Here is a 26,944-nt window from a genome sequence, read left to right as displayed (position 1 = left end):
ATCCAGTTTACAGCTGAACAGCCAGAAGAGGTATAAACATGGTAATAACGATAACTTGCAATTTTCTACAAATTCTCATTTATCAGAAAGATTAAGTGCAAACACATTTGCATGAACAAACGAAGGGAACCAAGTCTTCTGACTAAGAAGTTGAAATCACAGACGTATTTGTGAGTAGCAGCGTAACTCAGAAGAGGTAGTTTCATGAAAGAGTTAAAGAAAACCTCTTCCAATTCTAAGAAAGTATGTTCAACATGAAGCTTCTAACCTTTCACGCTAAAGCTATGTTAGGTATATGCCTTAGACCTTACACCACTTAGAAACAAAGTGGAGCAGATAAAGATTAGTACTAATGAACCCTTCTATGTACGAGCATTTGCCTTTTACATATTTTCTGAGAAGTAGTCAAAACATGAAGAATTGTTCGCAGATATTTGATAACCCTCAATACACAAGTCTGAACATATTTCTATGCATTTAGAAATAATTTGTAATGTAATTACAGTTATAATTTGAAAAGGTTATGAAAGTTATCTAAATATGTGAACTGTTTCTTTGAAGATACAGTTTTTCTTAGTAGCTTTGAAGCTTGGAACTTCATCAGTTCATGCTACTCCTGATATACACACACACACACACGTCTCTCTCTCTGTATCTATCTCAGTTTTTTAGAAGTACAACTTTTTTTTTTTTGCTTACACTAGAAACTATGGAGATGCCAGATACATAAATTGAGATTACAACCAAATAAAAGCAAAATTTAATAGCTGCACTGATATCAGTAGCATACATCCTTTGTAATTCTGCTACTGAATGCGATAACAGAACAATCAGTAATAGATCAGAACAGGTATACTAAAATCTCATTTTCCCATTTGCCCTGAATTCAGAAATTCAAGATTTGATAAGCAAAATGTTTAGTAAACTGAACTTGTTTATAGAAGAATGTAATATGTAGGTATTACAGTGTCTCACCATCAGAAGCCATTTTACCCCACAGCAGAATAGTGAATTTATGCCCGCATTAGACTCCTGTATTAACCACGGCTATTTTGCCAAGCAGACAAAGATTTAAACAAATAACAGCCTGTTTGCTTAGACCTGTAACAGGTTGCTTTAGGAACGTGCATCAGAAAAGAGGTAAGAAGAGGTTAGTTTGTGAAAGTCACTAGAAATAAAAACTAAAAAGAACACAAGAGGAACATGACAAGAGATGCAGCAGTTCAGAGGAAGAGAGAAACCATTCTTGGTCAAAACCAGATAACCATCTATGCTATACAGTTTCTGGGGCAAAGCTCTGATGTACTGGAAAGCTTATATATCTGTCGATTATGATAGAGCACTACACTACAGATTTTGCAAAAGTAAGAAAAATACTTTAATTTAAAATTGAGATTTTTTTAAACACTTAAATAGGAAGATTAATTATTAGAACTTGGATTACATACCTTGGCTACAGAAATAGAGTGAAGAGCCTGATACTGCAGATGCTGAGCGATGTGCGTCACAGAATCTGCCACAACCATACTTCTCCGGTAAAACATGTGTTCTATTGCCTAAAGTCAATCCCAAAACACAACAGTTCATGTAGTTACCGAAATTGTTGCCTTTAGAATTTGGCTTTATGCTGGCTGACTCATCCACACTGCAAATACAGACTAGGGCCTAGGGGTCCTATGGGACACCAAGTTGAATGTGAGCCAGCAGTGTGCCCTTGCTGCAAAGAACACTAATGGTATCTTTGGCTGCATTAGACAAAGTATTGCCAGCAGGTTGAGGGACATGATCCTTCCCCTCTACTCAGCACTAGTAAGGCCACACCTGGAGTATTGTGTCCCCTTCTGGGCTTCTCAGTACAAGAGAGACATGAACACACTGGAGAGAGTCCAGCTAAGGGCCGTGAAGATAATTAAGGGACTGGAGCATCTCACGTATGAGGAAAGGCTGAGAGAGCTGGGACTGTTCAGCCTGGAGAAGAGGAGGCTCAGAGGGGGATCTTATCAATGTATATAAATACCTGAAGGGAGGATGCAAAGAAGATGGAGCCAGGCTCTTTTCAGAGGTGCCCAGTGATAGCACAAGAGGCAGTGGGCAAACTGAAACACAGGAGGTTGCCTCTGAACATCAGGAAACACTTTCTTACTGTGAGGGTAACCGAGCACTGGCACAGGTTGGTTGCCCAGGGAGGTTGTGGAGTCTCCATCCTTGGAGATATTCAAAAGTCATCCAGACACGGTCCTGGGCAACTGGCTCTAGGTGGCCCTGCCTGAGCAGGGGGAGGCTGGACCAGACAACCTCTGGAGGTCCCTTCCAACCTCAATCATTCTGTGACACCAACTAAGGAAGCCGGTTAGAAGTTACATAAAAATCAGTTCTAGCCTCCCAAGTCTCCTGTTCTCTAACCAAATTTAGTCTTGAACAAGAAGCCATCCATGCAAAAACATTTCCCATCTCAGAGATTTTTGGGGTTTTTTTTTAATATGTGATGTTTGATCAATGTTCTCTGTAAAGGCCTACATGAAATAAACAATTTTCATCCAGTGACCTACCTTTAGAAGTTCCACAAGTCTGCATAAAGCTTTCACCGAGGTTTTGGTCATAGGTTTTTGCATTGACATGTAGAGATTCATTGTAGTTTTAATGATGGTGCTAAGACTGTATGCATAAAGAAAACCCTAAAAATAAAATGAGTACAGGAGGGGGGGAAAAAAAGAATATTTTCACAACATATCAATCAAGTAAGTCTTGTCTGTTTTCTTTCATACATGATAGACAGCTAACTTCTGCCTCTTCACACTAGAGAACCTACCACTCCACTTAATAAGCAAGCCTGAGATCCCAAAGCTGAATGAGACCCTTTTATTAGGCAGACATTATGAAACTGCCTACGAGTCATTAGATCACCTGATCATTAACCTCTTCTAGAGCCATTCAAATTAAACATAGGTCAGTGAATTCATTAATCACACAGCCTCAAAGATCTAATAATTTCAGACCTATTGGAAACCAACCCACCAAACAACTCCCATACCCCCAAAAAACAGCCTAAAAGGTCCAGATTCCATGGAATAAATACACTGACGGTATTTACACAGTTCTACGCTTTCTAAATAGAACTCTCCATCCCACAATAAAAAAACCCAATGATCTCTAAATCAATGTATGCTAAGCTTTTAAATACAATGTCAATTACATACAGCATGACAAAAGTGTTGTTCAACTTATTTGAAAGGAAAAGTAGTAACAATAAAAAAAAAGAGACTAGGAGAAGATAGCAAGTGGTATAAGAAACTCAATTCGCTACAGAGCAAAATTTTAAGTCTACTGCAAATAATTCAAATATAAAACCCACAGATCCCAGTACATGTATGTCTTTAGATATGGAAGATTCAGGATCATGCTTCTATCACACACCTATTCTCATCAGATTTCTGTCAGGCAGATACATATAAAAACTAGCAAAAAATAAATTCAGAAATAAGATGCATCTTACATTAAGACTACATGCTGTTAGTAGGCCAAAAGAAAACCAGCTGCCTCGGAACGTAGTAAGATTCTTGCAAAGTACCATCACTAGGCAAAGCACAATGAAACAACACAAAACCTTTACTGGAAGTATGTTCTGTGCTAAATAAAACTAATTAGACACTGGTTCAGTCCAACTTATGTACCTCATGACTGACTCAAAAGGAAAAAACCCAAAACCTTTACTACAGAGGAAATAAAGCTTTCTTGATTTCCTAAGTCAAGAGAAAAATTCAAAGTTTTAGCCACTGAATAGTCAGATTTATTTTCCCCACATGCCTTACGGAAACACTTTTTACAGATCTACTTAAAAGAGTATCTACTGGGCATTTAAAGTTTTAGAAGAATTTCCACATTGTAAAATAACACACAGACGATCACAGAACCTCTATGATTTCTTTTTATGTTCAACAACTTGCACCAAAACATCAGTTTGCTGCATCATCACATTAAAAGACTGCACACCTGGATGAAGACATTGCAGCGGTTAGAAAGATCTTCAGCAAACTTATCCATGCGTTGCTCCTTTGACAAGATAGATTCCATTTTTGTCATCCATGAGCTCACAAAAACATAGTATGACTGCATATCTCTGGAGAAGGAAACAAAGAATGTTGCTCACTTCAAATAAGAAGAGTATGAGGATTTTGTTTTCTCTTTCCAAAGTTTAAATTCTTGGAAGGGAAATATGTTAAATCTTCAGTCCCCAAAATAGTAACTCTCCATTCCCAGAAGTATCAGAACCTCATACTCATTTACATTTTAAATCTCTATAGGTAAGGATTAGTTAGTCTGCCAATTATATCTGTACAAGCATACCCCAAAGAGTCAAAATCATCTATCTTTCCAGAGAACCAGTGGCCCTCTTAGCAGTACATATACTACAATTCTTTAAATTAAAACAGTAAATAAAACTGCTAGAAAATGCTTTTAAGCACTAGACAAAAAAGTCCTACACTGATGTTAATTTTTTTCTTCCAAGTTGGAATTTTTGTTATATAAACACACACAAATATAACTTGTCATTACATCTATGCCAGACTGGACTGCTCTTAAATAACATAATTCTCCAGAAGTTAATCTGCTTGGATTACACTAGTTGTAATTAAATGTTTAAATAGAGTTCACTTTTAAAACTGCTATTTATTCCATACTACAGAATTGTGACACTGCAATACTACTTATTGTAGCAGTTATAGCAGGAATGTATTCAGGTCATTGATTATGACATCAAAAATCGCACTTTAAAGAGTACTCATATTTAAGGCAACAGTCCAATTATCAAAGGCAGTGCAAGAATTTGTAAAAAAGCAATAAAGACTTATTGGCAGAATTCAAATCAGCAGACGCAAAATCTGGACTTTATTACAATATCCTCAAAACTGCGTGTCTAAAGAAGGACAACGAAGCTGGTGAAGGGCCTAGAGCACAAGTCCTATAAGGAACAGCCAAGGGAACTGGGGTTGTTTAGGCTGGAGAAAAGGAGGCTGAGGGGAGACCTTATCGCTCTCTACAACTACCCGAAAAGAGGTTGTAGCGAGGTGGGTGTCAGTCTCTTCTCCCAAGTAACAAGCGATACAATGAGGGGAAACGGCCTCAAGTTGTGCCAGGGGAGGTTTAGTTTGGATATTAGGAAAAATTTCTTCACCGAAAGGGTTGTCAAGCATTGGAACAGGCTGCCCAGGGAAGTGGCAGAGTCACCATCCCTGGAGATATTTAAAAGACGTGTACATGTGGCGCTTAGGGATATGGTTTAGTGGTGGACTTGGCAGTGTTAGGTTTATGGTTGGACTTGACGATCTTAAAGGTCTTTTCCAACCTAAATGATTCTACGATTCTATGAAATGTCTGTGAATACCCAGATCTTTTTTTCAACCTTTTCTTAAGATTAAGAGCTGCAAGACATGACTTGTACTACTGCCCAAGACCAGAACCAAAGCAGCAGTGCAATTATGCTCCATCCAGGAATTAAAGCCCAGGAAAGAATTCAGCCAGAGCTCTTGAATCTTTCTGTGGATGCAGAACGTAAACCAGGAAGAGGTGGATTGAAACAGAAACAGGGCAGTAGTGAAAATAATCTGGCAGAGGATCATGTAGGCATGGAGTTGCTTTTCCCCCCTCCCTCCTCCCCTCCAACCCAGTTCTGCCAGCTTGCATACAGGGTTGGAAGACAACCTGCAAAATATAAGTTTTTACTTCTATTCCACAGACCCCATTTTCCACCTTCTTGTTGTGGTCTGCAACATAAACAGAAATCTTAGCCCTGTTATCTCCCTATGCAGGGCAGCACACTCGTTCATAAGACTGACAACTAAAAAAATTCGAACTCATCTTTAAACATATTTTAGAAAGAACTTAGAGAAGGAAGTGACCTGCAAACTACATGCAGAGCACAAGAGAAGCCTTTTCAAATACAGATTAATTTCAAAGACCATTAAACAAGCAATTAAAACAGTCATTAAGAAACAAATGCTTGCAAAGAAAGTATCATCACCAAGCAGAGAAAAACTCCTCTATAAGCCTACTAGTGACTTACCTCCATAAACACATAGAAAGCAGAGAGCCCTAATAGAAAACAAAGCAGCTCAGGTTACTAGACACTAGTTTACAAGGAAGTTGAAAGTATGGAAATAGAAATAATTGAAACAATCAAATATTTAGAACTGCCAGGAACCTTGTGGTGACATAATACACATTTTTCTGAAAGCATGACATGAAAAAAGCTTAGTTTTGACCAACACTTTTTCAGCAACACTAACACACACATTGCTGCAGTGAAGTGGAAAAGTTGATTAATACCACTGAGCAACACTACACAACATGCTAGTACACTGAAGGAACCCACGTGTTTATAAACTATTTGCCAAACAGCATCATGAAGCAGTATTTAGGAAGCATACTTGGTAAGTGACTGTGCCTTCTGCTGTAGAAAGTTCTCCCTTTGCATTTTAACTGTATGAATACTTTTCTTGTCCAGAAGTTTGGCAGCAGCTGGTATCTTCTGAATCAGGAAGTTGTCAGCAAACCAGATAATGTTAGCAGTTAATGTGATGGCTGGTACCTGGGGGGGGGGGGGGGGGGGGGGGAAGAAAAAAAAAATGAAAAAGAGAAAAAAGGTGGGGAAATACTACAAAGTAGCAATAAACATAAGTAACTACAACAAATACTATGCCACCATGCATGTTTCTTATGCATCTTTTGAACCATAACACACAATTCATTTTATTTCTGCACAACTAGTTCCTACAAAGTATTATGTTCATGTTAAAAAAGGTTTCTCCCCTAGAAGTCCACTAAGGATACCACAGGCAAAGTTACTACCACTTTCAGTGATTCTAAACAGTATTAGAGAATTTAATGATTTCTTAACACCACCTGATACGAAAAAGCCCCAATCACCTTTGGACTTAGAGGTCTTTCAAAATACATGTTTATAGCCAAGGTCAAAACCCACAGCATTTATTCAGTCCCACAACACTCATAACTCAAACAATTTTTTGTCCTCAGTGCCACATTAATCTTGAGAAGAAACATTTTAATGGTAATTTCAAGTTATTTTACCTTGGTGCTAAGTGAATGCACAGGTTTTAGACCACCTTTAAAAGAAAATGGGAGGTGGGGGGAAATTATAAAAAGTAAAAAAATCTTAATTCTGCTTTCTGACTTGTTTTGGTAAATTGTGTGTCTTTCTTTTCCCAAGTCTGTGTTATACTATGCAACTAAGAAAATTATCTACTTCATTACTGAAGATTTTTTCCCCCTCTTAATTATTGACAAAAGAATAAAGCAATCACCTTTTTACAGACATCCAACAATGACTTGTAAAATTTCTTGTCTATGGTCCGAAAAATCTGAAAATGCAGTACAAAGAGGCCACAGATGCCCACGTATTTATCTCTCTGGTCAATTTCTGAAGGTTCACCTGCAGAAATACACCTTTTTTGAAGTCTACTCCCAGACAAACAATATAAACAATTTTAGAAACAGTGAAGCTGGCAGGAGAAGCGTGAGCTTGCATTACCAAGTTTGGCTTCAACATTTGCAAAAGCTGTGCGAAGAGTATGAGCAAATTCTTCAGCAAACGTGCTGTTCTTCGACACTGACACTCCACCATTTACCGAATCAAATTGTTGCTCTATACAGGCCTGAGCAAAAAGGAAAAAAAAAAAAGCATAATGATAATGCCATGAATTTTGGACCTTAAAAGAACACTGATTTTGCAAGAGAAGAATACTACAAGAGCACATTGATTTAAGACTAACCTGAAGTTAGTCTTAAACTTCACAACATACAGATTTTTAACTATGCTTAAATTATTTAGTGTAATAACAGAAAACATTAAAAACTTCTCTTATATCTAACGTTCAAAAACCCATTTTATTTACTTCACATTTTTGTTAAGGGGCACTTTTAAAGAAACCACTTGATGTGCTAGTGATAAGAAACTGGATACGTATTTGCATTATTACATTATAATACGTTACTAACTATCCATTAACTAAACAAGATTATCATGCAAGTCACTTATAGGATGCGGTTCATGAACTTGTAGCATAAAACCCCACACCACTGGGGTTAAAAATTACCAAAACCCACACAATAGTCAAAAAATAGACACTCACTTCAGATTTTCTAAAGATATTAGAAAAGTCTTTAATGGAATTGTATTTAAGAATATTTTTCATGTATTTTTATTAGGAAGGGCCGTTTGCAGGACAGGAGGGGAAACTTCCTCAATGAATACCAGACAAATCCTACTGATGTCTCAAACATACAATGAAGTCTGTACTAATGCAACATTGGAGAAATAGAAGATGACAAATGGATAGCTGGTAGCAATGTCCTTTGAAAGAATAAGCCAAATTGTGCTTAATTATTTATCTACAATTTCCCTTTTAGAGGCTTTTACAGAACAAAACCTTCTTCCCTATGCCATTTAAGATGTAACAGTAAGAACTGAGCAACAGTGCTGTTCAACTGAGTCTGCTGTGACCAGATTCAGCAATGCCATCCTTTGCCCACTATGCCACAACATCCGATTTCAGTGTCTCACATAGACACTTTTCTAAAAAAGGATGGCTGCTTGTATGAACACATTTAAGTTAACTGTATTGAAAAAGTAATAATCGTTCTCATGCACCTGTACACTTGCATGTTTCAGGGGTATACACCACTGAAGTGGTACCTAATGACAGCTACTTGTCTCATATGCTAGGAATGAGACAAAATATATAACAAGAGGTCACACTTAACATATTTTGAAGATTACTGAGGAGACTTTAACTTGCAGCTAAAATAAAGTGGACCTATGTTATGTAAGCCTGCCTACTATTAAAATCTCTGGTAAAAAACAGACTCTCTGATAATACACAGTCCTAATACCAAGTTGTCTGCATGTCTTTAATTCCGCAAAACAGTAAGCATTAACTGCTACCATTCAAAGCCTGGCACAGTTCTAGCACATGAGAAGAGCAAGGAAGAATCTTACAATAGAGCCTTTTCCCCCCCCCCCCCCATGCACAGATGCAAGAGCCAAATTCACACATCACTGCATCCGGAACAAAACAAAACCAAACAAACCAACCATTATAAGAAGAGTGTTGCTTTAATGTAATAGTTTCCCCTATCATACTGGGGAACATTAATTTCATTACCTGAAATATCATTCCATCAAGTAACTGGCATTCCAGTTTTAACAGCAGCTTTTCAAATGGCTTCAGTTTATCTTCTTGAATCCCAAACTTAGAAGGGTTGTGATGGACAGATTTTAGCAGCCTGTAAGGAGTAGGTGTGGAACACATACATACAACACAATTAAAACATGCTAACAGTTTTATCATATCCTGTACTACTTTGATAATAGATTTTAATTGCCCATATCTGTGCCCAGCAGCAACTCCAAAATTTAAAAAAACAAAAACCAACCAAACAAAACCCACTAGGTCTGTATAAGCCATTTGCACTTGAATAACTCCCATTTATTTAGGTTTTCAATGAAACTGAGTTATTATTCCACTAATTTAACTACCTTTGTAATTGTTGACTCTTCAGCTTTTACTTAAGATAGCATTCTTACTTAAATCTGTATGCCCATCCCCATGATCAATATGGATAGGGATAGTCTTAGATCAGTTCTGTACTAAATTAGATTTCTTACTGAATATATTTTAAACCCCACTAACCATTACTCTGTTTGTCAAGATGCTTACCATGTATTGTAAATGTAACATTCAGCACTTGAAAAACTTACTGGTGCTGTTAGAAGGACACAGTGGGAGCTTAGCCCTGCTCTTCATTGAAATTTCTGGAAAACTCTTGGGGCTACCAAAATCCATGTTCGCACACTGACTTTCTTGGAACAAAGACACACGCACATGCTTTTATCTTTTATGTTGTGGAAGTATTTTTCACACCTTCAGAGACACACCTCTTATACATGGTCCAGTGATCTTTCAGAGTGGCATGATTGTCAATTATTTCATCCAGAGTGATTAAGACTGTGAGCAACTCTCCCAGATGCTCATACATTGCCTGTTTAAAAAAAAAAAAAAAAAAAAAAAAAAAAGGACAGGACTGTAGTTACTGAAAAGTTTATTGCAGTCATGCGTGGCATATAAAATTTCAGTTCCTTTCAATATATTATCAGCCAACAAGACATCAGCTAGAGAGATAATTGGAGTTTTCTTGGTTTGGTAGCTTAAAGATTTAGTATTTCTTGTAGCAACACAAGGAACATTAGTTTGCGTGCAGGCAACGCTAAGTTCACTGATCTATTTCGACACGGAAGGTAGGATTTTTAAAATTGCCTACACGCAGAAGCACATATTGCACACATTAAGAGAGCGTGCAAACACTTTTTAGCTAAGAAAGCTAGAATATGACAGACATGGAGATACCAGCCCTTTCCACATAAAGGCCAGAAAAAGCTGATTAACAAAATAAAACCTTTAAAGGAGATTCCAGATTGAAAGTTGTACTTGAAACTCACTTTCTCGCTGCTTTTCTCAGGATTAATGATCAAGACATACATATATTAACATAAGCAAAAGGGTTCCAAATCATTCCCACCTGAAAATGAACTCCAGACGTCTCTATAATTTTAGGTGCATTCCTGTAAATAAAATCAATATTTTAATGCTTTTTTAATCCTTAGAACAGAGCATATTTATCAATTCTGTAGCACGGTGTGTTTTGTTTCTTGGGGTACATTTTTCTTCATTAACATGGTAATTTCAGAAAACAAAAGAACCTCAAAATTTGATTAAAAGTATATGCTATGTGAAACCTGTGTGCTATGATCAAATTTAATATTGCATTTTTAAATGTACAGCATGTGACTGGTTCAAACCACTGATTGCATTCAGTGCACATGTATATCAGCAATTCCCAATTCAGTTATGCCTACAGCAAGTAGCCTTGATACATACAGCCTTGTGGCCCAAGAGTACAAAATCACTTCATACATTTATTCAAGCCATGTCCAAGCTACACATCCAGCCTTGTTCATTCAGCACCATACAGAAAAACTACCTTGTGCTGTAGTGTAAGACAAAAATGAAAACAACAAATAAAACTGAGAAGAATTATGGTATCCTGGGCAAGGGCGGGGGAGAACAGGGAATCAAGAGCCCTGCAGTTATATTCAGAGCTAAACTCTCCTCAGAGTTTTCAGAGGAGCTAAACTCAACAGCCCTTACTAAGCTCAACTTCAGGTATTAAAACCATGGTTGTTCTGTGAGGAATATATACCAAGATTTACATATTTAAAACAGACTGTGGAAGTGATCTGATTTTTAAGCTTCTGAAGCTACTGGTATCCACTGTATCAGTCAACAGAAGGAATCTCTCTCTCAAACAGAGCAAGGATGAAAGAGTAATATCATCTCTTAACCATAACGACTAAGTGCCTCTGAAGCATCAATTCTATCAAAAAATGACAAAAAAACAAAATTCTTGCATCTCATTATATAAAGCACTACCTTTTCTGGAAATAAAATAAATTCACTGCCGTAATGGCTTATGAAGTCCAAACTTGCACAGCAAACTATTCTCCATATCTCTAGTCAACAATATTCCAAAAATGACCATGCCTTAGACAGAACATTCATATTTTATACATTTGTTTAACTATATAAAAACAATATAGCATTTTAGGGAATAATTACTTGTTGCTGGTATAGAGAACAGCCAACTGATGCACTACATTCACCACCACTTCGTAACATCGGGTAACAAAGCAAGACAGCTCCTGAAATACAAGAAAATAAAATGCATATATATGTATAGACCCTCCTCATATGCAAGTTGTCATTACTTCCAAAACACTGAACATAAACCACTGAATTTGCAGCCCAAGCTCCAACTACATCCCTAATCCAAGTCAGTGGACAGATCTACAGCAGGATGGAACACATCCTACTAAGAGCTCCGAAAAAGGGTCTGGGACTAAGCTAAGAAGGTACCAAACACAAGCTTCCAGTACAACTTGGACTATTTATACTATTGGTTCAATTTATCAAAGACAGTAAGAAATGACTTGACAACAGTGCCCAAGTACTTTCAGAGAGAATATCCCTGATAGCAAAGGCCGTGCCTTTTCCCACTAGATTCACGAGTCACACTCTGGGAGCTGGTGATAGCCAAATTCAAATTAGAAATTATCACAGAAGCCTGTACCTACTTTAAGATTGATAAGCCACAAAAAACTGCCTTCAAAAAAAATAAGACAATATCCTTGAGAGATATGCTTGACTAAAGCAGAACTTAAGCTCAGTTACATAGTACAAAATTAGTAAGAACAGGTCAACTCTGACCATGTAAAGGACTATCTTAATTTCTATAATGGATTTTAACAAGGCATTCCTTGAGCAACAGGATAAGCAAATCTTAGTTTCCCTTAACTACAATAATATCTGCTCATTAATGCACCCTACAATCCCACCAGGGAAAAGTCAGCATGTGATGAGTCTAGCCAGTCAGCACACATATGGCTTCATAGCAGACAGCCCCCACTGGCTAACCAGCCAGCCTGCCGTTCCTGCCAGAAGACTGGCTAACAGCTGAATTCTGTCTTCCTCTCCATCAAAAATAGATCTTATTTGGGCTTCTGTCTTCTATTAGTCACCAGTTTTCACAAAACAGAAAAGTGTCATTACTTCTTACACTTGTATTACTCTAACAAATGCAGCTGAAACAAGCCAACAGATTCCAGAGGAATGGATTAACAGACAATTGAGATCATGTTTTCTGAGGAAGGGATACCAGCTGTCATTTTAAAACTTCCAGGAAACAGTCCAATTTAACAGCACATGCATATTAGCAGCTACATAATACAGACAAGATTATCATTTTATCAGAGTTCTTCAAATACACTGTCTTCTGCAGGATCAAGAGTACCTCACTAGTGTTTCACAGCATTATTTTGATAATTAAAAAAAAAAAAATGTTTTGACATAGCAAATTTGAGGCTATTAAATCTAGTTAATCAAGAAATCCTGAACTCAGACGAGTCAATAAACCAATACATGGACATCAGCTATATTGTTGTGGTTTAACCCCAGCCGGCAACTAAGCACCACACAGCCGCTCACTCACTCCTTTCCCGGTGGAATGGGGGAGAGAATCGGAAAAAAAAGTAAAACTCATGGGTTGAGATAAAGACAGTTTAATAGGACAGAGAAGGAGAGGAAAATAATAATAATAATAATAGAATACGCAAAACAAGTGAAGCACAATACAATTGCTCACCACCCGCTGACCGATGCCCAGCTGATCCCCGGGCCGCAGTGTTCCCAGCCAACTTCCCCAGTTTATATACTGGGCATGACATCATATGGTATGGAATACCCCTTTGGCTCATTTGGGTCAGCTGTCCTTGCTGTGTCCCTTCCCACCTTCTTGTGCCCCTCCAGCCTCCACTGGCAGGGCAGTATGAGAAGCTGAAAAGTCCTTGACTTAGTATAAACGCTGCTTAGCAACAACTAAAACATCAGTGTGTTATCAACATTATTATCATCCTAAATCCAAAACACAGCACTATACCAGCTACTAGGAAGAAAATTAACTTTATTCCAGCCAAAACCAGGACATCTATGAAAGCAACATTTCACCTCTTTCATCCATTCATATTTTCACACTGCCCTTGGGGATATGCTTATAACATTGACCAGAACAGCATTTCCCAGTCTATGAATATAGACTACTACTGAGTAGATCTAGGGGAACACAACAGTTGAAAAAGAACAAACTCAATAAGGAAAAAGTTTTCCTCATAGCTTTACCCAAAGCAATACACACCTGTTAGCACAGTAACCCTCCCTTTGGGGCAACATCCTGCATCTCCCTTTTCCAAAGTTGCTCAACAATCAGCAAGCCACCGTAGCATACATACAAAGTGGGCTCACAAGCAGTACTGTTACATTTTTGTGTAGTGTTTACCCTATAAATATACACATCAGCATATACCCCATAAACATAAACTTGTTCTACAGAGTGGGTTTACAATACACATAGATATCCAGACAGCCAGTCACCCTGCTCTCAACTTCCACCTGGACAGAGCATCCTGGCGGGGGGGGGGTGGGGGCAGGGGGGAAGTCTGGAAAAACACAAGCATACAGTAGCCCCATTTCGGAACCACTAAACGGTCTCAAACATCTGCTCAGAAATAGAGGATGAAGAATGAAACTGACAAAGCTGATAGGACAAAAAGCTTGAAAAATGGGGAAAAAAAAAACCCCAAGATATCCTAACAACTAACTACACTTGGGCATGGTAAAAGAGGTTGAGAAACAACTTCCTATAGCATTCAACCTGTTATGACTCAGTAAATGACTACTGCCATGCTACTATACAGCAAGAACAGGAATTTTAACCTTTGTTAAACTAGAATTTGTTTAAACATTCTGGAAGCTTCCTGTATATTCTCTACTTCACCACAGATATTTCATTACAAGCAATATTGCATAAAAATAGAAACATTTTTGGGAACAGGACAGTCACTTAAGCTATCCTAAAGACAAAAAAAATTCCACAGTAGACTGAAACCCAAGAGCACAGGAAATCCTAAGAAGAGACACAGATCCTGTTTTCATGCAAAGGACCCTGATAACAACCAAACTGTATAAGAAATGAGTGTTCTTCCCTGAAAATTTGAGTGAGGCACAAGCAGTTTTTTTCCAGGTACATGTTTTAATTTTGCTTTCTTCTATCAGCTAATAAAAGATGTATAAACAATTAATCCATTCCCAGTGTTCAATGAAAACTAAAACTTGCTAATCAAAACCATAAGAATAGATATCTTTAACTTTATCATCAAATGAAACAACCTAAATTTATCTTCTCTTACTGAAATTTTCTTAAGTAAATTCTACTTTCTTTGACCAATGATTACACAAACTGTAATTTCTTCTCTCATTATACTTCCAGGGTTTTAGACAAGTATAAAAAAACCCAAAACAAAGTGTGGATATGTCAGCTGGTTGTGACAGGTCTGCGGGCAAAACATAGTAAGGTATCAAACGACTGCAATGCCTTTCAGCCAAATGCAAGCAGGATACTGCAGACTGTTAAATCAATTTTGCAAGTAAAATTAAGATTATAATTGCTGTCAAAAAAAAAAAATCAAAACATATCCTACCTGCAAGAAAGAAACAAATCTTCCCATCTGTATTTGGCAATCTCCCTCCACCATGCTGGAATCTGTGGCTTAAAAGACAAACATTTGTCACCTTTCAAAAGCCTGTGTTATACCTGTTAAATTAACATTGAAGGTTGCCCTCCAAGCCATTTCTTTGTCACACAAGTGGAGCACACTATTATAAGCATACTGATGAAGCCTTAAAAACTTTTAAGTTTGCTTTCCTAAGCTGGACTTATTTTTGAAGTTTCTTGCTCATTAAAAATTACATTGTTTATAAGTTAGACACAAAGCAGGAAAAAAAATCTCCATCACCTGAAAGAAAATAAAGAATATGAAATGTAATTTTTTACAGGCATATATATTATGCAACTTCATATAAAAGTTTCCATTTTAAAAAATTTGTATGAAACCACTAGGTATTTATATTGCAAGGAACATCCACTGGTAATTATTTACTGAAAGAATATACATCATTAATCAGAAGAAAAAGCTGTGTAGCATACAATTTCCTCAAGAAATTGGTTTTCTTTTTCCTACATAACATCCTGCACAAAAGAACCGGCTCATCATCATAGCTTCAAAGCATTACCTGTATGACAAAGTACACTAACAGGATACTATGAAATACAATAATTACATCACCAATGCCAAATTGTTTCAGTCAGCTGGAGCAGTTGTAATACCACCTGACAAAATACAGTCTTTTTAATGTGATGACAGATTAATGCTCCAGACTTGAGATTTTTCTGTTGGGCCACTCTGAGCAAAAATGGCTTACAACTGCAAGTTTATCGGCATAAGAAATGTTCTGTTAGAGCAGTCACCAGAGACTAAAGGAGTCTCCATACTTCTATAAGATGGAGCTCTGGGACAAGATTCTAAATATTGCATGCTTCCCCTTTACACATTTTATGTAACCTTTACTCTGTTTAGTGTATGTCCCAAAAAAACCTATCCAACTAACTATTTAAAGTTCCTAGACTAGCCCTAGCCACTCCAAGGACAAGATGAAAAAATAAATGTTTCTTTATACAGAAGGAAAAGGTCAGCACAGTATTTGTTTAAATTTCAACCATCCTTGAGCTAGTAACTTTGCCAGCTGTTCTAAGTAAGCAAGCTTGCTGTTATCAAAGCAAGATGCTACAAGGAGGGATATGGAAGTGGAGAACACAATTTATGCATCCCTACCTAACTCACAGAAGGCTGACCTCTCAGTTCTTGTCATTCTCAAGCATCCCCTGCAGAACACCCATTGGGAACATACTGCTGCTGTAATATGTTAATCTGCAACAGTCTGACTTTTTTCATGCTAGAGACATGGAGAAGTTTTCAGGGATCCCCTAGTATCATTTTGGAAGGGTATCGCTTTCTTTAAAGATATTTAAAACCATGACTGATAAGAAGTGAGGATCTGCTAAGCGGGGGCAGGGAACCAACAAATCCCACACTTTTTCACGTTCCTTAACTGAACCACAACAGCCTTCTTACATAGCGCTTAGAAGAATGATACACAGTCCCTAGCTCAAAGATTTAACATTCCTCAATACTTCCGTCACAGTCAAGGCTCTTGAAAAAGCTTTAAAAAAGCCCTTTTACAAGACTACTATGAAAAGGCCTTCCCTTTCTCTCAAATTTCTGAAATAGAAAACAAAGTTAGGTGATACGTCTCTAAATCAACTCATTAATACATTCAGTCCTCAGGACCAAGACCTGTGCTTATTCCCAGACTAGCATCCTTTAAGGTGGAAGCTTAAGACCAATCCTTCGGAGGAGTTACCAGTTTAACTTCAAGACAAAAAGCAGCTTTCACCTAAAGCAGTGTCTCATGATTTGTGAATTGAATTACAATCACTTATGCCCTTGTATTATGTCATGGTCTAAACAGTAGTACAAGTACTATTACCTGCACTTGAAGGGCAGGGGACATTAACACACCGCAACTTCTGTTGGAACAACCATGATTGTATAAGGAAAGTAGGCAGGACTTGGTCCAAGTTATTTTTTAATGGTTTCATTGTTTTATTACAATCAAGTTACAGATTTATTATTTTACTACAACCAACGTAAAATCTAGTCCCAATAGGAAATAAGTTGGTTTAGGATGTGTTTACATGTGAAAAACAGGTTTCCAATGCTATACTTTGAAAAATAGCTGCTACAGTATATAAGCTGTACGTTATACATTTAATACAACCTCAACAGCTCATACTCCCTACTTCTCACGTAAATAAGGCTGCAACATAACTTCCTGTTAATGTAACAATACTTAGTGCAGGTAAGAGTTATCTGTAAAGCCCTGTTATTGTTTTCTTAAGGTAACTCACAGGACAGTTACAAGACACTAACACATATCCCTATAACCGCAAAGTCCATTATTTGGTGTTCATCAAAGATACAGAGAAAGCTTGTATCCATATTATAAAATTACACTTATTGTAGCATTTAACATAACCTGAAGCAATAACGTAAAACTACAAACTTTTACAGTAAAGGGAGCTACTTACCTCCTTCTCCATAAAACAAGAGGCCATTATAAAATTTAGTTTCTGCCTAACAACAAAAGCAGAAATTTGTTTTTTAATAAATAGGATATATGTAATCATGCTACAAAAATTTAGACATCATATCTTGTTTCTTTACTGCTAAAGAATAAATCTATATATCAGCTTGCCAATCTGCAAACATTTTCATACACAGTAATAAAAGACAGCTGAATTTACCTCATATTTTAACTTCTTGATTTCACAGCAAAGAGCAGCATACACAGTTATTACTTTGTTTAGAACCTAGACTCAAAGGGGGAAAAAACCACACAGATTACAAATAGATTCATGTTTAGAGGGCTTGGTTTTAGCTAGAATAACTCTATTTTTAAATTTTTTTTTTTTCTTTTAAGCATAAAGTGCTTACCTTGTTTTCTGTCTTTATGAGCTCCAGTAGGGAGGACTGTTCATATGGCAACAGCTAAAATAAAAAAAAAAAAACCAAAACAAAACAAACAAAAAAACCAAAACCAACAAACAAACAACTTTAGAAAATATTGGTCAAAAACACATTTATCCAACTAGGTAAGTGTTTCCCCCTTCCCCCAGTTTAATCTCAAATAGGGTCAGTAACAAGAGAGCAATAATTGCACATAGCTGGCAACCTACGCTGCAGGAAACCTTCGCTCTTCACATTTACATGGAAATACCTTTCCTTTCACTCTAGGCAGAAAGGCAAATAACTAGGTATACTATATAGCATTTACAACAATTTACTTACAAAATTTGGAAAGCAAGAGCACGATCATTATGGAGTATGTAGGAAAAAAACCAGCTCAGAAACCTAAAACATTAATTAAGAACCTCAAATGCAGGAAACAGGATGCATAAAGTATATCTGTATGCAGGCACTGACATTTTGTACTGAAGCCAGCCATGATATTGACTAGTTCATATACATCCAGCACTGTGGTGGCCCTACACATAATTTATTCAAATTTTTGAGACAGATGATTGCTTGAGAGTGCATCTTCAGCACAAACAAGTTCCATATGGTAACAAAAGCGCTTTTAAATGATGTCTGCAAATTCAGCAAAGAGAAAAAATAATGCTCCACAGAGGACAGAGAACTTACGGCCAAGGAAACAGCCACCTCTGGAGGACAGAAAATACTGTACCAAGGCCATTAAGTCAAAACACAACTATAAATACACACACAATTTGCTCTGCAGTTATACAACTATTAGTGAGCTCTTCTGGAGCCCCAGCCCCCAGATAAAAACACAAACAGCCACAGGGAAGAATTTTGCTGGAATTAGCCTTCCCAACACATGAAGAACTATAAATTCATTTAACTTCCACTAGTATCCAAAAGACTGGAAAAGAATAATATGAAAACATCATCTCTTATGATATGTACCAATTTATTAATTACTTGATAATTAAAATAGTATTGGATAGGTTTCTCAAACACAAAAGTCAAAATTTTAAGAGCACAAATGCATCAAGCTTTTACTACTCAGGTTTTGAAGTGAAGGAGGAACTAGGAAAATAACAGTTGCAATGCATATTAAATATATGAAGACCTTTAAAGCAATGGGATCAAGACTGAAGTCCCAAACGTCTCCAACAGAGTCATCCAAAGCATCTTCAATTCTCTTCAGCTGAGATGTATATTCCTCAAGAAATTTTCCGTAATTCTTCAACTGCACTTCGGCATGAATTTCTGAGAATTGATAACATTTGTACAGTTTTATAGACTGCTCAGTAAACTGCAATATCAAAAATTTTATTAAAAAAATATTTAATCTGTTGCTATTTAGCTTTAGCACTGTATTCCTCATTTTGCTGCAGCATTTTTCCTTAATACAACCACATCTTTAATACGAAGTTCTTATTTGTCTAAAAACAATCCTACGATTTAGTGCCAGTTTAAAAGAAATCCAAATACTACTTTAAGAATATCAAACATCCAAGCGGTTTGCAGAAAATTATTTTTTAAGTTTACATATATTTTCAAACTAAGATCTTAACAAACCTAACAATCACATCAAGATGCTGAGCAAAGAAACAACTGTAGAAATCATAACACAGCAGGTGATTCTACCCATCGGCTGAACCAGTACACAGGCAATTATATTAGAACTTTGAGGCAATGGATCTAATCATTTCTGCCTGAGTAGCAGTTGTATTAGTAGCAATCCTCCTTCCACGCTCTCCCTGCTACCTCTCAGTAAGTTATTTGGGCACTACATGGGAAGTTTATGGCTTTTCATCATTCCCCCCACTTGCAAATTCACCATCTTCAAGCAGAACTTCTCTTCTGCTTAGCACCTGGACATTGAAACACACAGCTGTCCTGTTACTATTAGGGGCAAGTAGGTTCAGCTGGTCAAACGCTAAGAATAGTGGTATTAATTAGCAAAGTAAGTCTAAAGACAATTAGTCCACAGAAGTTTCATCACTCTATCCTGATCTTTTTTCTTCCCACATTAAGACACTCGCCCCTCCTCCCCAAATTATATACAATTACTGACTTAGTTGCATAATCTGAACTATGGAGTGAATGATTACAGCTCAAGGCTTCTATGCTCAGTAAGGAAGCACAATCCTTTTTCATGTGAAGACTAAAGTGTCTTCCCCGTAATTAGATAACAAATCTAATAGCTTGTGATCTGCTATTTGTTGAAAATAGGATTATCTAAAAAAGTTAGAGAATGTAAGTCAGCTGAACAACTGAACATTTCCTAAACAAGAATTCAACTCTCATGTAGCTTTATACATGCCCTTTTCACATTTCAGCAAGTAGGCTGCTCTACAAAAGTTTAAAAAATTATTTTATTCTGCATGTTTAACCTCTTACTCATCCACGTTGCCAATAACTGAGCCAAATGGTAGTTGAAGGCTACTTCAGTGGGAGAGCACTACTGAATCAATTACCACTTGGACATTTTTCAGAGAAAGAAAATATTTGACTGAGACACTGCACCGGGCATAAGGGGATGAACGAATAAGGACAAATTAATAATGAAAAGGTGAGAAGGACTATGCACAGGAAGGTTGAGAATGAGAAGGAGAAATGACTGTAGCAAACTCCTGAACTAATTCTACTACTTTGAAGCCAGCAGCAATGCCAACCATAAGGGCACATGGACTGCAAAGCCTATCCGAGAAGCACAGTAAACTCTCCCACACTAAGTTCTGCATTAGTGCCATTGGGTTCTACCTGTACCTGCAGCCTAGACAGCGCACAGACACTGTCAAAATAAGGAGACTGAATTTCATGTAAACGGATGAGAAGCAAGTGAACAAAAAACTCTCCATCAGCAGTATGCGCTCCAGACACTGATGGGCAGCCCTTGAGTTGTATCATCATGTTATTCTATTCCATCAAATTCAGCTCATCTTTCAGGTTCCTTCCAGTGCATCTTCTGGAAGCTCTGCTGCAGAAAACCAGTAAAACACTGATGGACGCAGAGCCGTGCAGAACAGAGTTAACTAGCCACCATGTCAGCTTCAGTACTTTACTGCCAGAAAATTTGGAGTATGGAGACTTATTATTATAGAGGTATGCTGTGGTATTCCCCCAATCCCATCTCCTCCCTTCACACAAAAGACATACTAAGAGCAGAGAAACTGACTGAGATATTGGGGCTTTATAAGAAGACCAGAAAAAGCTTCCAAGTCATACAAGAGTAGGAAATTGGCACTGCTGTTCAAATCAATTCCCTACGAAACAGGCAGCATTTCTCAAACAAAATCTCGCACCAGCACTCTGCTAGAGGCCCACAAACTGTCACCTTTCCGGCAGCCAAATGATGGATTTGAACAATGCTATAGCTCAACATAACTGATACTAAAAATTTCCAAATACTTAACTATTGATAGCTATCAATTTGCCACCTTGTACAGACCATACATAAAATAAGAGACAGCTGTGAGTAATTTCTCACTACTTTAGAGAGAGAAGAGAGTGAAAGCTATTAACTAGCCAGAGGTAGCCAGGGTTGAACTGATAAAAAATGACTTGGAGATGGGGGAAGCTTTTTAAGATGCAGAAAAATTTTCCTAAATAAACTGGCTTACATGGAGAAAGAAAAAGAAATCACAGAAAGCAAATATTTTCTTTTTCTTCAGAGCAGCAGACATAATTAATAAGGTATAATCTGTTTACAATAAAGTTTGATTTAGTTTCTCCTCAGGTGATAAAATGAAAGCATTACAATTGGAAGAATGCAAGAGATCTACTCAGCAGTACAGATCCCGCAACTTCATCATCTTCTTCCACAAAATCAGCAATATCAATATTCAGTGGACTTATTGCCACAGCAGGATTTGCAAGTACTATGTCCATAAATATCTAGGACAGAGGTGCAACAAATCAGACTCACTTAGTATCTTGCGTCCTCAGTTGAGGACATTACAATTGCTAAAGGTTAGTGATATAGGTATAAAGTGAAAGTAGACAACAGCAACAAAAAATGTTTTTCAAGTCACTTTTGGCTCTTCTCTAGGAGAACGTTGTGTGCTGTTCACAACAGAATATCAGCCTGTTTGTTCACCGTCAAGACAGTGGTAATGGAGCACATTATGTCATGTAAAGTTCTCCCAGCTGCACTTAATGTCACAGTCAAACTAGTGGAGATCTGGCATTTTGAGTAAAAGCGACATTTTCCATTCCGCAGCTAGAGAACTGGTAAAAACCTCGGCTCAGGACAGTTTCAGTTTCCACTGAAATCCAGATTAAATGAATATGGCATAAACAGTATCATCTCTTGGGATAACATTATATATGAAACAGTTGGTCCATGAGTGACATATTTTCACAGCAACATCTGGTGTAATTAATCTGGCACAGTTCAATTTACAGTGTGTATTACAGCGTGACAACCATATACGTTCCCTGTTTAGAAAGTAGGTCACCTCCACAGGCTGAGAAAAACGTGGATTTTGACGGGCACACAGACCCACTGTCAAAGACTTAAGCATCACAAGGTCTTATTTAATTATTTTTTAAAGGTGAAACCGCAAGTGACCGCCCAACTCCATGCCAGAAAGCCTTTACCAACAGAAGCTGCATACAACTAACTTATCTTGATATGACTTCTCTGGCTAACCGAGGAAGCAACTGCAAAAATTCGTGAGCCACGAGAAATGATCGGGAAGGAAAGAAACACTATCCCCACGACAAGCATATGTTCCTCCTGCCCGGTTTGCGCAAGAAAAGAAAGTCATGCAAGCCTGCCTGCCCCCTCCCTGCCACGCTGGGGGCACTGGAGACGACTCCCCAGAAAGGGTAAAGGATGAAGGGTTGGAAAAGCCACTCTCCCACCCCAAATAACCCCCGACAACTACGGAGAGGGTGGTGGGAGGAAAAAAGGGCACCGGAACGGTCCACCCCCGCAGGCCTGACGGGAGGAGGAAGCAGCACTCGGCTGGCGGCCGGGGGAAGGGACGCGGCGAGCGCCCGGCTCCCCGCACAGAGCAGGGTCCGTGAGGGAAGCCAGGGAGGGTGACCTCGCTCAGCTCCCACGACTGCTTCTTCTTCTTCTTCTTCTTCTTCCTCCTCCTCCCTCCCTTCCTCCCTCCCTCTCGTTCCCAGCGGGGATGCAGCGACCAGGGAGGGGTCCGGGGCCGGGAGGGGGACCCAGGGTCTCCTCAGCCCGCGCCTCCCCCCACTCTGTGGCGGTTACCGCCGCAGCCCCGCTGGCCTGGCGCTGGCCCCGGCCCCGGCCCCTCCCGCCCTCCGCGCCCGCTCACTCTGCGAGCCGTCGTCGAGGCGGTCGAACTCCCAGTCCGGGGAGAGGGTCTCCAGCGCCATCGCCAGCGCCCGGCAGCGGCTCCCCCTCCTCCCCTGACTCAGGCGCACGAGACTTCCTGCCCCGCTCCCGCGCCGCACTCTGGGAAATGGAGGCGGATGGGGGGGGAGTAGCGCCGCATGGACTCCGGGAGGAGGGCGGCGGCGGAGCGGCGGCAGCGCCCCCGCGAGGACAGCCGTTGCACACCGCCGCCCCTCCCGCTCCTTCGCGGGCGCCGCCGAGGCGATGCCGCGCGCCCCGCCCCGCCGCCTGCCCTCAGCCGTTCCCGGCTGTTGGCTCCCTCACGGCTCGGCGGGCCGGTTCTCAAGGGTCAGTGCCGCCAAGGGCCTGCCCCGCGGCGAAGGGCAGGGGGATTAAAGCAGAGGGAGAGCGGGGGGCGGGAGGCAGCTACTTGCGCTTCGGCCCCGTGGTGCGGGAGGAGAGCGTGGCGGCAACCGCCGGCTGCCCAGGTCCCTGCGGAGCGGGCAGCGGCGCCTCAGAGGCGGGGTGGGGCAGGGGAGTCCTCTCTCTCCCCTCTTTACTCTGACTCCCCTGCCTCTGTGAGCTGATCGTTTTGGTGAGGCGGGGCCTACCTCCGAGGTGCGGGGGCTTTGGGAGCTTTTCTGCTTTTCCCCTGGTGTACAGGGCCCCAGCCCGAGTCCCTCTCGCACCGATTCCACATCTCTGTCACGTTGCTGAGAAGAGGGAAAACTCTGCCGGGCACCGTCGATGGCGTGTGACACCCCACCTCCCCGCCCCCCCCCAGCACTTTCACTTTCTGATGCTGGAAGAAGGGAGCGGTGGGAGGAACTATCCCAGCTCTGGGAGAGGGTCTGGAGCTCAGAGACAGCTGCGCGGGGTGACTGCTGCAATAGTGTCATCTAATCATCTCACTGTCATTTGTTGTCACACTGAGCCATGAGGTACTTACCTACATGCGGTCAGTCACTGGTTTTTTTCAGGGCCCTGGTGGGTGTAATATCAGAGAATAAAAATAGAAGTACTTTGGATAGCAAGAGAAGTAGCCACTCGGGGCCATTAACAATGACCAGAGCAATTACATTACCTCAGCAGAATCTGTAGCATCAGCAGAAAAGGAAATGGCTTCAAAAGCAGTGTCACCAGGAGCATCAGCAATTTCAATGGGAAAGAGCAACAAAAATAGCAACTCCCATGAGGCATGTATCAGTAAGTGTAGGATCATCCATAAAAGCTAACTCTGTAATGCAGCAGGTCTGAAAATAGCACCTACTATAATTGTTTTCTGATTAAAAGGAATGAATCCTTTGGAAATTATTGGTTTTAAAAGTTTCTAGGGAAGAAAGGTCTGGTTGGCAGAGGTATTGTTGATGAGTTTTTACCTATTTAAAGTGCATTCTAAGAGACCAACCTGGGTCTGGAAAAGAAGAGATCACATTTAGTTTTGTGTGAAACGACATAAACAATGTTTGGAATAACTGGTTTTTTTTAAAGGGAGAGAACTCTGCTTTGGTAAATGTTGTCAAATAATCATAATGTAAATACGTCTCCTCCACTCATTGGCTTCTGTGCAAACTTAAGATGTTCATATTAGGGTTTTTAAGTCCCTAGAAGTTTAATTGTGCAGGATGTCGACAGCTGGCAGTGAGCACAAGTGTCTCAAAGGAGATGATAAGTATCACACAAAATGAAACCACAATTTATGCTAGACTTTAAGGACTGCATTCTGTCTGCAGCCATGCAGATGCAGCTTTCATTGAACTCAGTAGAGCTGCTATACATTTATTCAAAGCCAAGGTATGTCTTCCAGTTTTGAAAAACAAAACAAAACAATAGAAAACTTTTATCTACAAACCATATATGCTTTCTTTGAAACAAATACTGTTTCTTTCAGCTATGGAAGACTGCACATAAACAGAGGCTTTTAGACTGCTTAAAAGGTAGTCACCAGGCTTTTTGTTATCCGTCTCAGAAAAACGTGTCCTTGAATTCTGCAGAATGGTACAAGAGAGAAACTTGTAGAACTGGCACTTGGTAGGGCCCTCCCTTCCCCCCATCTGAACTGAATTTGTAGAGAGTGAAATACTGTAGGCTTGGTTATTGCGAGGTTGTGAGATCGTCAAAACTGCATGCAAGGTAACCCAACTGGTTGGTCTATACAATGGCCACACCAGAGAGTGCACTGTGATCCCCACAGCATAAGCTGATGTAACCTTTATTTTGAATATGGAAAAAGAAAATTATTTTAAAAGAAAATGTACTGAAATAGTGCATTTTTAAAAAAGGAGCAGGAGACTCCGTAACTGAAAAAATCACAGTTAGACTCAAGTAAGTACATGTCCTGGTTTCGGCTGGGACAGAGTTAACTTTCTTTTTAGTAGCTGGTACAGTGCTGTGTTTTGGATTTAGTGTGAGAATGATGTTGATAACACTCCGATGTTTTAGTTGTTGCTAAGTAGCACTTATCTTAAGCCAAGGACTTTTCAGTCTCCCGTGCTCTGCCAGCAAGCGGGTGTGCAAGAAGCTGGGAGGGAGCATAGCTGGGGCAGCTGGCCTGAACTAGCCAAAGGGATATTCCATATCATGGAACATCATGCCCAGTATATAAACAGGGGGGAGCTGGCTGGGAGGCACGGATCGCGGTTCGGGAACTAACTGAGCATCGGTCAGCGGGTGGTGAGCAATTGCATTGTGCATCACTGGTTTTTTTCTTCCCCCCCCCCCCTTCTTTTGTTGCATTCCTTTTCATTACTTTTATTATTATATTTCATTATTACTATTGTTAGTATTATATTTTACTTTAGTTATTAAACTGTTCTTATCTCAACCCACGAGTTTTACTTTTTTTCCTTTGCTTTCCTCCTCCTCACCCCACTGGGAGGGGAGGGGGAAACGGCTGCGTGGTGCTGAGTTGCTGACTGGGGTTAAACCACGACAGTACACCAGTTAAATTTTATGCTGCCATTCATGATGCAGTTATTTAAATGACACATTATTGGGTTTTCCTTTGGCTCACTAGGTGGCAGTGTTTTGTTGCTTACACGGAAGTTATTTAGGTCAATTCTAGATGCTACTAGAATTTCTATTTCCTCTGAAAATCTGATTTAGACTTTATCTTGAAGCTGACTGTGTTAGTGACAGCAAGTCTAGCTCAGTTTTGATAAGTTTTCTGTGCTGTCTTATCAGTGAATGGCTTTATGCTGTTTGCTCATGTGAAATCATTGACATTTTATAAGCATCATTACTGAAAGTTGCATGACACTTATGACTTCCATTTGTGCCAGGAAGCTTTTATTTCGTACAAGCTTATAGGAAGTTGCTAAGATTGATCAAATATCTGTTAGTATCTTCAGATAATACAGTAGTCAGAAAAGTCTTTAGATTTTAATACAGTGATTTTTGGTAAGCTGAATATTACTGAACACAGGCATAGTTGAGAAAACTATAATTTCTTTTGACCAGACCAAAATGATCATGAAAGTAAAATTTCATATTGGACTTTCACATGAACTGAGTGA

The 26,944-nt window shown here is 39.3% G+C and overlaps 1 protein-coding gene across 2 annotated transcripts in view; it reads right to left on the bottom strand.

Annotated features, from left to right (window-relative positions):
- Positions 1 to 23,470, bottom strand: part of WASHC4 (WASH complex subunit 4) — a 41,729-nt gene extending 18,259 nt beyond the window's left edge. For both annotated transcript variants that reach the window (XM_050908452.1, XM_050908443.1), the window contains exons 1-16: positions 23,410 to 23,470; positions 19,236 to 19,375; positions 18,077 to 18,130; positions 17,887 to 17,952; positions 17,671 to 17,716; positions 15,164 to 15,231; positions 11,691 to 11,773; positions 10,594 to 10,636; positions 9,953 to 10,056; positions 9,180 to 9,300; positions 7,547 to 7,670; positions 7,320 to 7,447; positions 6,426 to 6,586; positions 3,991 to 4,117; positions 2,550 to 2,675; positions 1,449 to 1,556 (exon numbers count right to left, since the gene is read on the bottom strand). In XM_050908452.1, the coding sequence (XP_050764409.1) occupies positions 1,449 to 1,556; positions 2,550 to 2,675; positions 3,991 to 4,117; positions 6,426 to 6,586; positions 7,320 to 7,447; positions 7,547 to 7,670; positions 9,180 to 9,300; positions 9,953 to 10,056; positions 10,594 to 10,636; positions 11,691 to 11,773; positions 15,164 to 15,231; positions 17,671 to 17,716; positions 17,887 to 17,952; positions 18,077 to 18,130; positions 19,236 to 19,375; positions 23,410 to 23,470 (1,560 nt within the window). The remainder of the gene's footprint in view (positions 1 to 1,448; positions 1,557 to 2,549; positions 2,676 to 3,990; positions 4,118 to 6,425; positions 6,587 to 7,319; positions 7,448 to 7,546; positions 7,671 to 9,179; positions 9,301 to 9,952; positions 10,057 to 10,593; positions 10,637 to 11,690; positions 11,774 to 15,163; positions 15,232 to 17,670; positions 17,717 to 17,886; positions 17,953 to 18,076; positions 18,131 to 19,235; positions 19,376 to 23,409) is intronic.
- Positions 23,471 to 26,944: the final 3,474 nt, after the last annotated feature.

This window comes from Gymnogyps californianus, chromosome 1 (genome assembly GCF_018139145.2).
Source record: "Gymnogyps californianus isolate 813 chromosome 1, ASM1813914v2, whole genome shotgun sequence".
NCBI classification, from domain to species: Eukaryota; Metazoa; Chordata; class Aves; order Accipitriformes; family Cathartidae; genus Gymnogyps; species Gymnogyps californianus.
This window is presented reverse-complemented; position numbering and strand designations above follow the sequence as displayed.